Genomic DNA, 12614 nt, shown 5'->3' with positions numbered 1-12614 from the left:
GGACACCAGAACTGCACACAGCATTACCGGTGGGTCTCATGAAAGTAGAGGGGAAGAATCATCTCTCTTGACCTGCTGCCCACACTCCTTGGGATGCAGCCCAGGATTCCATTTGCTTTCTGGGCTGAGCTCACACTGCAGCTCATGGGGAGCTTCTCATCCACTGTCACTCCCAAGTCTTTCTCCTCACTGCTGGTTTCAATGACTTCCCCACCCAACCTGTAGCTGTGCCTGGGATTGCCACAGCCCAGATGTAGAACCTTGCACTTCAATTACAAATTGCACTTGCAATTACATTAGAGAACCTCTACAATTACATTAGAGAGCCACTACAATTACAAATTGCAGTTGCAATTACATTAGAGAACCTCATCTTCCCCATCCTTTAAAAGCATACAGTTCAACAGCAAACAATTGTTCACTCACACAAAGCTGCTGGGACTATTTGTGATGAGGAACATCTTCTTGCCGTGATCAGCCAGCTTTGCTAGCACCGCGCGGGTCTGCTCGGCGTAGCAGATGTATTTCTCTGCGAGGATCGAGGAAAACAGTATTCATTGAGACAGTTTATACTTAACAAAAGGCCCCTCTGACCAGTGGAAATAACTCTTTCAAGCTTTAAAAGCTTAGAATTTGTAGCCAAAAGGGTCAATGAACAAAGCTTTGATAGATTATATCATTAGGACTTACCAATATCTGCTTCAATGGCTCTGTACATTATTCCTTTGATATGGACATCCCTGATTGAATCCTGTAAGGAAAGCAACAGAGCACCTCAAAATATATTCATATCACGGATCTTGTTGTCAGTATATATATTGTAAGTCCCAAATTTTCCATGTGATTTCAGTAATCCTATCACTTCAAGAGGCAAAGACATACCACACCAACAATAAATCTGTAAAGCTTCACATGTTGGAATAATTCTCAACAAACAGAACTACATTTTAGAAGCCTTTATGGTATCTAAGGAACTTAAAAATCTTTTCAAGTAAAAACAAAAAAAATCCTTGTTTACTGGTTTACTCCATATGGCAGTAGCAATTTGGTTTTAAAACAATTCCTTTCTCAGAGTTACACTTTCAGCTTTACAGAAATGCCATACAATGTGTGTCATCACCAAACCATCAGCATCATCAAACCAAGAGTAAGCCTGTCCTCCAAGAAGCTGATTTCATAATTCTAGAAGTCATTGTCTTATCAAGGTTGGAGGACACCACTAAGATCATCAAGTCCAACCATTAACCTGTCACTGCTGGAACTCCTAAACCATATCCTCCAGTGCCAGATCCAGATGCCTCTTAAATACTTCAGGGATGGTGACTCTGCCACCTCCCTGGGCAATTACAGTGTCTGAACATCCTAACAGTTTCAGTCTTTAAGGCTTGAATATTTTAATCATTTAGGTTGGAAAAGACCTCCAAGATAGAGTCCAACCTGTGACCCATCACCACCTTGTCAACTAGACCAGAGCACTGAGTGCCACATCTAGTTGGTCCTTGAGCACCTCCAGGGATGGTGACTCCACCACCTCCCTGGGCAATATTCCAGTGCCTGAACACCCTCACAGGGAAAACATTTCTCCTCATATCCAATCTGACTCTGCCCTGGCTCAGCTCAAGACCATTCCCTCTAGTCCTCTCCCTGCAGCCATGGCAGGACAGACATCCCCCACCTCTCTCCAGCCCTGTCAGGGAGTTGGAGAGAGCCATGAGGTCATCCCTGAGTCTCTCTCTCAAGGCTAACCAAGCCCAACTCCTTCAGCCCTTCCCCATGTGCTCTAGCCCTTTGCTGCCCTCCCTGCCCTTGGCTGGACTTGCTCCAGTGCCTCGATGGCCTTTTTGTAGTGAGGAGCCCAAACCTGAACCCAGCACTGAAGAAGTACAGAACTGTACATCAGAGGAGCTGTTTTACACAACAGCTGTGAAAGGTTGATCAGAGGGGTGAAGTGTGGTGAAAACCCTCTACGTAAGCAGAGTCATCACCAATTTCCAGTGACCTTTGGAGCAGAACACATTCCTTTCCTCTTGAAAAAAAAAAAACCAACCCGAATAAAAACCCTCACCAACAACCCACAGGATTTTAGATTACAATCACTCACAAATGCCCTAGTTATTTAAATAAGGAATTTATGAGCTGATGAAAGAAGCTAAATGCTTAAGCAAAGCACTCCTAAGGCACTCTGAAGGCATTTGGCAGCTCTCCTGAACCAGCTCTGCTTGGTTTAGAACTGTTGTACTGCCATTTTGGTACTTACATGGGCTATGTCCTCAAAATATATCACTACAAGAGTTCCAGAGTACTGGTAACACCGAACAGTACAAAAGTTAAGCAGAAACCACTAGTCTTCTGATTCTGTGTAACCACAGACAGAAGAGAAAATTACTCTGGAAGTCCTAAGTTTCTTAAAATCTATCTGATATACTTGGTAAAGTGAGAAATTCAATATTTGAGTGTTTAACATATGTTGAACAACTACATAAGTTTAATACATGTCAACAAAGAGCCAGGAAAAGGTTTTGGATACAATGTCTGTGCACACAGATGTTCTCACTTTGGGCATGATCTCTTTTGCTCTTACACAACCATGATATAAAAGCATCTCCTCTGCAGGATACAACCTGAGGAAAATAACTCTAGTCTTGTACTAGAGTACCAAATATTGAATATTCTAGTCTGCTACTAGAGGGTTTTTTGAGGAGGAAGAGAGACAAACAGGCAAAACAGATAGCCCAAAAGTAGGAGAGAGCAAGTGATTGTACACTAGCAAAGACGCAGAGGCAGCACAACTGGGAGCTCTAAACTGGAACTCCCTTACACTGCTGATAGTGAGAAAAAGGATATGTTTAATAACATATAACAAGTTTTATCAACTTAAAAGAGCTTCTTCGCTTTCCCCCATCCACCCCTCAAAGCTACATTAATAACAACAGCTGTAGAACATCAGGTTTCAAACACATTTCAAACTATTCTGTCTCTTTTCCAAGCTCTACCTTAGTTTCACCCATGGTTTTATGGTTGTGCAGCAATAATTACTCCATTCAAAACCCAGGTTGAGGTATTTCACTGAGGCTGACACAATAGCTGAAAACTTCCTGAAGTGCTCCCAAATGTAGAGGTTTGCCTAAATCTTCAAAGCTAGTACCTTGACATCTTTGTACAGGTGAACAGGTTCATAGTCTATGTTGTTTTTCAGAAAGTATTCATTCACACAAGAAAGGAGTGTCATTTCTGGCAAGGAAAATATATCCATGAATTGCTTCATTGTATTTCCTTGAGAGCTCTATGGAGGTATGAAGAAAAGGGAAGGAAAAAGGTCAGTCATTTCTCACATTAGAACACTTCCATTCATGCAGTACAAACACCTCAGATTGGCTGCAGATATTCAGCTTTTTGCAATCCCTGTTCTTTAGGTTCTTTTTGAACTGAGACCTTTGATAAAATATCTCCAAAAGTGTTGGATTTAGTAGAAGAATTAATCACAACTCATTACTCTTAAGAGCAATATTTTCATCCATAAAAACAAGACAGAGCTTGGCTAAAAGTTAAGGGAAAAACCTTAGAGGCCTTCACTAGAGGTCTGCACTTTTGTAAATAAGAGGCACTAGGTAGAGGGTTTTTTACTTGTTTGGAGGGGTTTTAGTACAAAAGTAGAGAATCTAATTATACAACAGCAAATACAACCCAAACACTTCTCAGTAAGGAGACAGGTAAAGCAACCAGCTCAAGATAGCAGAAACAGAATAGCTGAGATTGCAAGGGACCTCTGGAGGTTATCTCATCCAAGCCCCCAGGGCCATCTGGAGCCAGTTGCCCAGGTGGCTTCAGAATCTCCAAGGATAGAGACTGCACAGCCTCCCTGGGTGATCAGCCTATGCCAGTGCTTGGTCACCCTCACAGTAAAGGAAGCATTTCTTGATGTTCAGAGGAAGCTTCCTATGTTTCAGTTCATCTCTTATTCTGTCACTATCCTTTCCAAGATCAAAGAAAATACAGGCCTAGAGGGACCAGAGATATGCAGAATTGCTGCAGAGACCAGATTCAGGAATTCCTAATGCAGCTCCTTGAAACATGAACAAGTGCAGGAGCAAGAAAATGCTCCACAACAAAAAGTAGGACCTTCATATCAACACATCCCTAAGTAAAGGCATGAAATAAACTTAGCTTTTTAGCAAAATGACAGAACAATTCTTCATTCAGAAAAAAGGAAGGAACACAACGGGGGGGGAAAAAAAATAAAAACTATCAGCTTTCCTGACAAAGTCAAATCCTAAACTTGAAAGTGTCATCTTTTATCATTCCTTTTGTCAAATCCTTTAACTGCCACTCTGACAGTTTGCAGGCAGGAGATGCCTCTATACGTTTTCTTGTTGCTAAATCAGCTAAGCCATCAGACCACCAGGAGAAGTACACAGCCAGGGTAAAGCACCAGATATGGCTCATTTCTCAGTCTTTATCAGATTTGCTGTGCAACACTGAGCAAGTTGCTTGATTTCCTACGTTCCACTTCTCTGTCTGTGTGACTGGTCAAAGAAGAAACTACAGCAAGCAGGAGAAATAAAAGTTGTCTCTTTAGAAGGCAAGCTTCACATCTGTGAAGTCTGAAGTTTGTCCAGCTTCACATTCAGCACTATAAGGCAATCATACATTGAGAAAATGTAACTGCAAGTTCTAATGAGAACAAAATGCGAGCACCACTACCCTCACGCCAAAAGTACAAAAACAAAAAAAAAAACCACAAACAAACCACTACCTCTTCGAAAGACCAATTAGTGGTTTTACCTTTCCATAAAAGTCACTCATTTGTTCTAAAGGAACATGGGAACCATCATACATTGCAATGACTTCTTCATCTGGGACAACACTGAGGCCTCTGGAAAACAACAGGAGCTTTAGTTCAAAAGGCAGATTAAGATTTTTCAAGTAATCACCCAAATCTGACAGACTAACACTTAGGTCTGGACCTTATTAAAATACTAATAAAGTCAGAGGAACACTTTTGTCTGTAAGTTAAAGCACCATCCTTCCTTACAGAACATTTTAACACAGAGAACACATTCTAATTTTAAGCCCCTTTTACTTTCTTAAGGGAAAAGAGCTAATTAGTCTCCACTGAAATTATGCCTCCAGGGTTTATAAGAAGTAGTTAAAGCTTCCAATTTCTTAACACAAATTCCTCACTCTGCCTTTCTTTCATACAGCATTGATGATGTGATAGGGTTTAAATCAGATTATTCTGGAGCATGACCTTGAAGATTCAAGGGAAAGAAAAACACACACAACCTGCAGCTAAATAAGAATTGCTTTCAAAGTGCAGAACAGCTCAGTTTACCAAAATTTAAAACCAGAGAATCATAGAATCTAAGGGTTGGAATGGACCTTACAGATCATCTAGTCCCAACCCAGGGACACCTCCTCACTACATCAGGTTGCTCAAGGCTTCCTCCAGCCTGGCCTTGAACACTGCCAGGGTCAGGGCAGCCACCACATCCCTGGGCAACCTGTCTCACCACCCTCACAGGCAAAAACCTTTTTCTCACATCCAACCTAGACTTTCCATCCTTCAGTTTGAACCCATTAGCCCTTGTCCTATCATTGCAGTTCCTAACACAGAGTCCCTCTCCAGCTCCCTTGTAGGCCCTTCAGAGATTGAAAAGTTGCTCTGAGGTCTCCACTCAATCTTCTCTTCTCCAGGCTGAACAGCCCCAACTCCCTCAGCCTGTCTTCAGAGAGGAGGTGCTCCAGTCCTCTGATCAACTTTGTGGCCTCCTCTGGACTTGCTCCAACAGTTCCACGTCCTTCTTATGTTGAGGACACCAGAACTGCACACAGCATTACGGGTGGGTCTCATGAGAGTAGAGGGGAAGAATCACCTCTTTTGACCTGCTGCCCACACTTCTTTGGATGCAGCCCAGGATTTGATTTGCTTTCTGGGCTGCTAGCACACACTGCAGCTCATGGTGAACTTCTCATCCAATGACTTGAAGGATGGTTGATTTTAAAAAAAGCACCATAATAAGAAATGGGAAAGAGAGAGGTATCGCAACATCATCTCTCCCCACAGATTTATTATCAGCTGTTAAGAGAGTAAAGGCTTCAGTTTGAGCTTGAAAGTTTACAGTATCAAGCATCTTGCAGTAAAGCACCTAGGAAAACTGTGGGCAGGCAAATAATCTCACCAGGGGATGCAGAGGTGTTGAGATTTTGCTTTAGATTGAAAAACACAAATGAAAACCAGATCAGCTGGTCTCTTTTTTCCAAGCCTACTGAGAGTATTTAGCAGCCTTGTAAGACAGACTGTTATTTTCAGTGTTTCCCTTTCTTGGTCTTACCAAGAACTGTTGCCAGGCATTAAAAACCAAATGAATTAATCAATAAGCCTAGCCCTTCCAGTGCTTAGCCTTCACACCAGCTTTGCAGTGAAAAGGCATGATACATGAGCCTCCTCAGGGCTCCTGTGTTAGCAGAGTCCAATGTTAATCAGCTCCTTCACTGCACCTCTCAAGGCTACACTGACTGGTACACAGCTCTGAGCTGTTCCTGGTAGGACTCCAGCATTCAAGTTAGTATTTGTCCACAAACAGGGCAGATAATGCTTTGGTTTTGTAACATCCAGGGTTCAGCATCATCCACTCCACAGCAGCAAGCACAAAGAAATGCCACCAAAACATTAAACATACGCCAAGTCACACCATCAGGACTGAGAAGGTGCCTTCTGGTCTGCACACAACTATGCCAAGTGGTATTTGAATACTGCTAAAGAAAACACTTATGTATCAGCAGCTACCTAAGCACAAATCAAAACAGGACAATAGGTCTAAGAAAACCACAGAGCAGAGATGACTGTCTAGGCAAAGCTGCAGATTAGTTCCACCAGAAGACTCACAGTCTTGACACAGTTCACAGTCCAGCTGCATACACACAAAGGCTATGTTATTCTACTACCAGCATGAACAGATGGCACCCAAAGCACCACTGTCCACCTGCAGCACCTCCCACTGCTGCTGTTGGTGTGCATTGTTGCAGGGACACCAGAACTGCTTGTGCTTCTCAGTGCAAAGAGTCTGTATGCTCACACAAGTCCTGCTACCTTCAGCTACATCTCTGACCTACACATGCACAGAAGACACAGAGCAATACAACTAACCACTACAGATATGCAGCAACCGACAGCAAAGCTCAGTGTTGGTATGGTTATGACACTGTGTTGTGCTTTGTTCTGCAAGTACAATTTGGTTGACATGTCCAAACTCAAAAACTCCATGCAAACACAGCAAGACCTCTCAAGTGTTTCCACAACCACACCAAAGTCATGCTAACAGGCACTCTGCAACAATTTTTCACACAGAAAGCAACAGCAGAGAAGTCATCCATGTATTTTTACGTCTCTTTCAGCACAATTTAGCAGCTGGAAACAAAGTGAGTCAGCACTATGTGACCAACCAGCTTGCCAACTTCCCTGGCACTGTGCTGGGGAATCAGCTGCACTGGGTCAGTCAGGAAACATGTACACACGTCTCTGTGTACACACAGAGGTGCAAAGAAAAACCTCTTTCCAGTAAGGCCGCAACGTTCATTCATGTCTGTGCTTGGCAGGGCACAGGTCCTGGTATGAACTCAAGATGCACACAAATAAATGCAGTTAAAAGAGTCAAAAAAATAAAGAGTATTCATTTGTATGATAGAAAATAGTTTTACCCACCTGTAAACTGTTCCCAGCTGAATATAATGAAAAGCATCGATCTTCATTAGTAATGCCTTGCAGGGGAAAAAAAAAGAAAATATTTTTATCACATCAACAATTTGACATGAAATCATAAAAATCAAAGCAATTTTTTCTGTGACCCTCCTATCTCAAGAACACCTGAGCACCTCAACTCAACTTCCTTCACAGCTTCCAATGTAATTTTATCAATGATTTTTACTTAGGTTTGTTCTGTTGTATTCTAAGTTGTCTTCCCCCACCCATCATGAGGACAAAACACCCCAAACATTTTCTACTTAAGAGCTATTGAAAAACAAAAAGACTAATAATAATAAATCGAGCTTGCTATGAAAGAGAAAAAAAATGAGAAAAAAATCCTGACACATAATCCAGAGTGAAAAGTTGGGAGACTTCAAAGCTCTATTTACTGTGTTTTGTTAGGTTCTCAGCACTACGTAACTCACCACCAAGTTGTTTCTACATACCCTGTGCACATCGTAGTGAAGTCCTCTGATGGCAAAATTGGGATCATAATCATATTTCCTGATTTCTCCAGGATACTAAAAACAGAGAGCAATGGTTTGATTATAAATCCATAATGAAAACAAATACAAATTGTGTCTGCAGAATTTGAAAGTTCTAAGGTTCAGCCTGGAGAAGACTATGTGGAAACCTCATAGCAACTTTTCAATATCTGAAGGGCCTACAAGGGAGCTGGAGAGAGACTCTTTGTTAGCAACCCCAGTGATAGTACAAGGGGTAATGGATTCAAACTGAAGGAGGGGAAGTTTAGGTTAGATATTAGAAAAATATTTTTTACTATAAGGGTGGTGAGACACTGGAACAGGTTGCCCAGGGATGTGGTGGCTGCCCCAACCCTAGCAGTGTTCAAGGCCAGGCTGGGTGAAACCTTGAGCAACCTGATCTAGTGAGAAGGTGTCCCTGCCCAGGGCAGGGGGTTGGGACTAAATGATCTTTAAGGTCCATTCAACACCTAAATTCTATGACTCTATGATGTTTCTATGATAGTTAAAGGCTTTTGGATAGGCTGGTGAGATTTGTAGGAACATATGCACACACTCCAAGACAAGTCAAATATTGCTCCAAAAGTCAAGGCCATTGTTTGAAACCTAAGCCAATGATAGTACCTAAAGTTGGACATCCAGATACTCTGTAGTGATCACCTTTGCACATTAGTCTTGTGTCCATTGAAGCTCCTTTACTTACACTGTTATTAGAGACGCACGTGAACTGAACATCTGGGTCATGTCCTTTCTCCCCATTTCTTTCCATAGAGCATAGGTAGCCTACACCACCATTATATAGTTTCCTAACATTTTCAGTACAAGCCCATTTTCAGTCGATTTTCATTCTGTCCTGCTCTGAGCACAGGCTGCCATGAAAAATACATTAGGTGCATCCCTCGGGCTAAGGGTTTTGTTCACTTGTTTTTAAAGGGTAAAATGCTTCAGCTGTTTTGACAAGGCCTGAGAAAAATCCCATTTCTTTGGTTAATCCACTGAAAAGCAATCCTGGATTTTCCTCCTATAGGAAAAACTTGTCTACAACTCCACAAATTCATCTCAGGCATGTTGTTCACCTTCTCTACAAGAGTCTCCATGCATATATAGGTAACTGACAAGTCTTTGGGGGAAAGCATTATCCAACTTCAACAGAGGCTCTAGGTACTTTTATAATAAACAAATTGCAGTTTATCCCCAAAGTTTTTATATATGCTGAAGAGGACTTGCTCTGCAACTGCTGTGGATGGTGTTGGTACTGAGCACAGGTATCTACAGTTAAAACATTCCTTTCTCCTACCTGTCATCTCTACTATGCCCCACGTTGTCTGGAAGTGGTAGTAGGGATGACAGTTAGGACTTCCAGATTCATAGAATCATAGAATTTAGGGCTTGGAATGGACCTTACAGATCATCTAGTCCCATCCCCCTGCCCTGGGCAGGGACACCTTCTCACTAGATCAGGTTGCTCAAGGTTTCATCCAGCCTGGCCTTGAACACTGCTAGGGTTGGGGCAGCCACCACATCCCTGGGCAACCTGTTCCAGCACATGGGGCAGGCTTCTAATCTGAAGAACAAAAGGCTACAGACAGGTTGGAAGATGTGTGGATTTGGCCAAGGAACATGAAACACAGACAGAAGGGAAACCATCAGGGGAGGACAGAGAATGTGATCAAGTAAAAACTACCATGTACTGCACATGCCCCAAAGCAACCACATTAGCACGTACAAGGAAATTTCTTTCTGGCTTTATCAACTTTCTGCATACTTGACTGGCTTACTTTAATTGTTTCTACTAGAAAGCTCTTTTCCCACACAGGCAAGTACACATGAAAAAGAGATTGAGCCTACCTTGGCACACAAGTCAAAGCGTCCTTACAAACCAACAACAAAGTGATAAACCCTAGACTGTTTGCTTACCCCACCTTTGGCAGGGATAACCTATCTGGACCGAAACAGCAGACCCAGGAAGATGGCACGAGGCCTGTGCATTAGGAAAGAAATAAACCCTGAGCACCTGCTGCTACCTCTGATTAGCATTGAACTGATGTTTATTCTCTTGGACATAATTCAAAATTCCTTGCTTCCTACACTGCATTTTGCAATTTCTGATGAATTACCTTACACTGCCATGACCAAAACTGGTCATCATTCAGGCTGACTGTGATGGTCACAATGGACAATACTATCTAGAAGGTTTTATTTTTCCAAAGTTAAAGGCAAGAAAAACATGAAACAGCCTAAGCAGCTACAGAGATAGCACCAATAAAAACTGTTGTCCCTCAGTAAATTCCAACAGGAAATGTCTCATAAAGTAATTACAGCTTCATTTACTAAAACTCAGGAGATTTCAGTTTAAACTGGAAGGTTATTACTGTCCAAACTCATTCAAATAGCAAAGACAAAGAACCATTTGAGGTTTTGTCTACAAGAATGAACCTCGAATCCTACAGTAACACTGGTTTTTGCAAGAACCTGTCCCTCAGTAAATTCCAACAGGAAATGTCTCATAAAGTAATTACAGCTTCATTTACTAAAACTCAGGAGATTTCAGTTTAAACTGGAAGGTTATTACTGTCCAAACTCATTCAAATAGCAAAGACAAAGAACCATTTGAGGTTTTGTCTACAAGAATGAACCTCGAATCCTACAGTAACACTGGTTTTTGCAAGAACCATGTAGCTATTGTCTACAAGAATGAACCTCGAATCCTGCAGTAACACTGGTTTTTGCAGGAACTATGTAGCTTTAATAAAGTGCATGGACACATCCTATAGAAATTGATACCAAGACATGTCAGAATTGTAGGGGGATCAAGCTGTGTGTGCTTGTAGCATCCATGAGGTTTTGTTTGTTCTTCCAGGGATATTTATAGATGTTTATATTTAGCTCCTAACCTTTAGATTCGAATAGGAAAGTGGAATAACACCACCCATTCAGATTTAGGCTGTATAAAAATACACCAGCAGTTTTATTAAACTACTCTGTGGCCTTTTTGTCTTTTATTTCCCTGCAAGTCCTACAGTTCAATAAAATTTGCCTCTTTCACTCCTTGTTTTCTTCACATCTTTTTCACTGCAACACCAGTCTCTCAAGTCACTTATCTCCCTGCTGCTTCCTGACACAGGAACTCTTCCCATCCTCAAACTACACAATCACCAGCTCCAAGCTGCTTGAATTTCAAGTGGTCCTCAACCCAAGCACATTCAGTGCTTGGGGAGGCACCAGGGCACTGTTCCTTCTTAGGGGAGTACTGGACTGAACCCTCAGCTGTATCCAGGCTCCGATGACAGCTTCACTGCATACTTAGCTACCACAGCTGAAACGCTGGGTTCATGCAGAGCACTTTGCCAGCACACAGGGCAATCAAAGACCTGCTGAGAAGCCAAGCTAAAAATATTTCACGTGGAAATTAATCACTGCACTCACAGCAATGGATAAAACAGGAATGATAACTTTCAAGCTTCCTATTTATTAATGTGACTCCAGTAAGTGACAATCAGGAACAAACACAAACTACACTACCACGTGGAAAAAAAAAAAAAAAACCAAGACAAAAATAACTGTATTCTTTAACAGCCTGTACTCTGCTCAAAACTGCAGCTGAGAATAAACCAGGACTTCTGTTGTTCATGAGGAGCTGTTGTACAAAATGTGCTAAACGGGAGCCAAGCTAGGACTGAGGCATGAAAAGATGAGTTATGCCTCTGAGTCAGAAATTATTTATTATGCTCTTTGTTCATCAAGGTATTGTTATTTCCTTGCTTTCACTTACCCGATGCTCATTGATGAGAAGGTCTCTAGCAGCATTGAAGATCAGCGTGTGCAGATGTTTGGAATAAAAGACCAATGTGTAGTCATAATCAAACCCATAAATTTCTATGTCTGACAGGCTCATTTCATTGTTGGAAAAAATAGCATCTGGATTCAGCATGTTACTCATGATTGAAGGAACGAACTCTGAACAGGGGAGACAAAAAGGAGTTGTTTAAACAGAACTGCGAGGCTGGTACAAAAACAGAGAAATCCATAGGTTATTGCTAAATATAGATAAGTTATGATGGAAAATATCAAACAATCCTTAACAATATGATGCTACTGAACTCGCTGTGCCTAACCTGTCTTGGTAACCCATAGTTTTTGTTTGAAGCACTTTTCTCTGCACAGTTCAAGCTGGAGAGAAGATGCATTTTGGCATCTTGCTTACCAGAGAACACCAGATATCATTTTTTGATAGTCATTAACACATTTATTAATGCTCTTCAAAATTAATCTAGAGTTGAAGAATTATATTATCATTACTATTGCTACTACCCTAGGAGCTTTTTTCCCTCCTGTTACTTGGTCCAGCTCCTGCCTTAGCAGCAGAACTAACATTTGACATAGCT

General features: G+C 41.6%; 1 protein-coding gene across 1 annotated transcript; it reads right to left on the bottom strand.

Annotated features, from left to right (window-relative positions):
- Positions 1-422: 422 nt before the first annotated feature.
- On the bottom strand, positions 423-12180 carry LOC103798181 (5'-nucleotidase domain-containing protein 3). Its single transcript, XM_009070430.1, has 7 exons — positions 12002-12180; positions 8191-8265; positions 7703-7758; positions 4783-4873; positions 3146-3283; positions 691-751; positions 423-529 (listed from the first exon to the last, which is right to left on the bottom strand). The coding sequence occupies exons 1-7, from the start codon at positions 12167-12169 to the stop codon at positions 423-425; spliced, it is 696 nt and encodes a 231-aa protein (XP_009068678.1). The 5' UTR covers positions 12170-12180.
- Between the last annotated feature and the right edge of the window lie 434 nt (positions 12181-12614).

This window comes from Acanthisitta chloris, unplaced genomic scaffold, assembly GCF_000695815.1.
Source record: "Acanthisitta chloris isolate BGI_N310 unplaced genomic scaffold, ASM69581v1 scaffold3962, whole genome shotgun sequence".
In the NCBI taxonomy this organism is placed as follows: domain Eukaryota; kingdom Metazoa; phylum Chordata; class Aves; order Passeriformes; family Acanthisittidae; genus Acanthisitta; species Acanthisitta chloris.
This window is presented reverse-complemented; position numbering and strand designations above follow the sequence as displayed.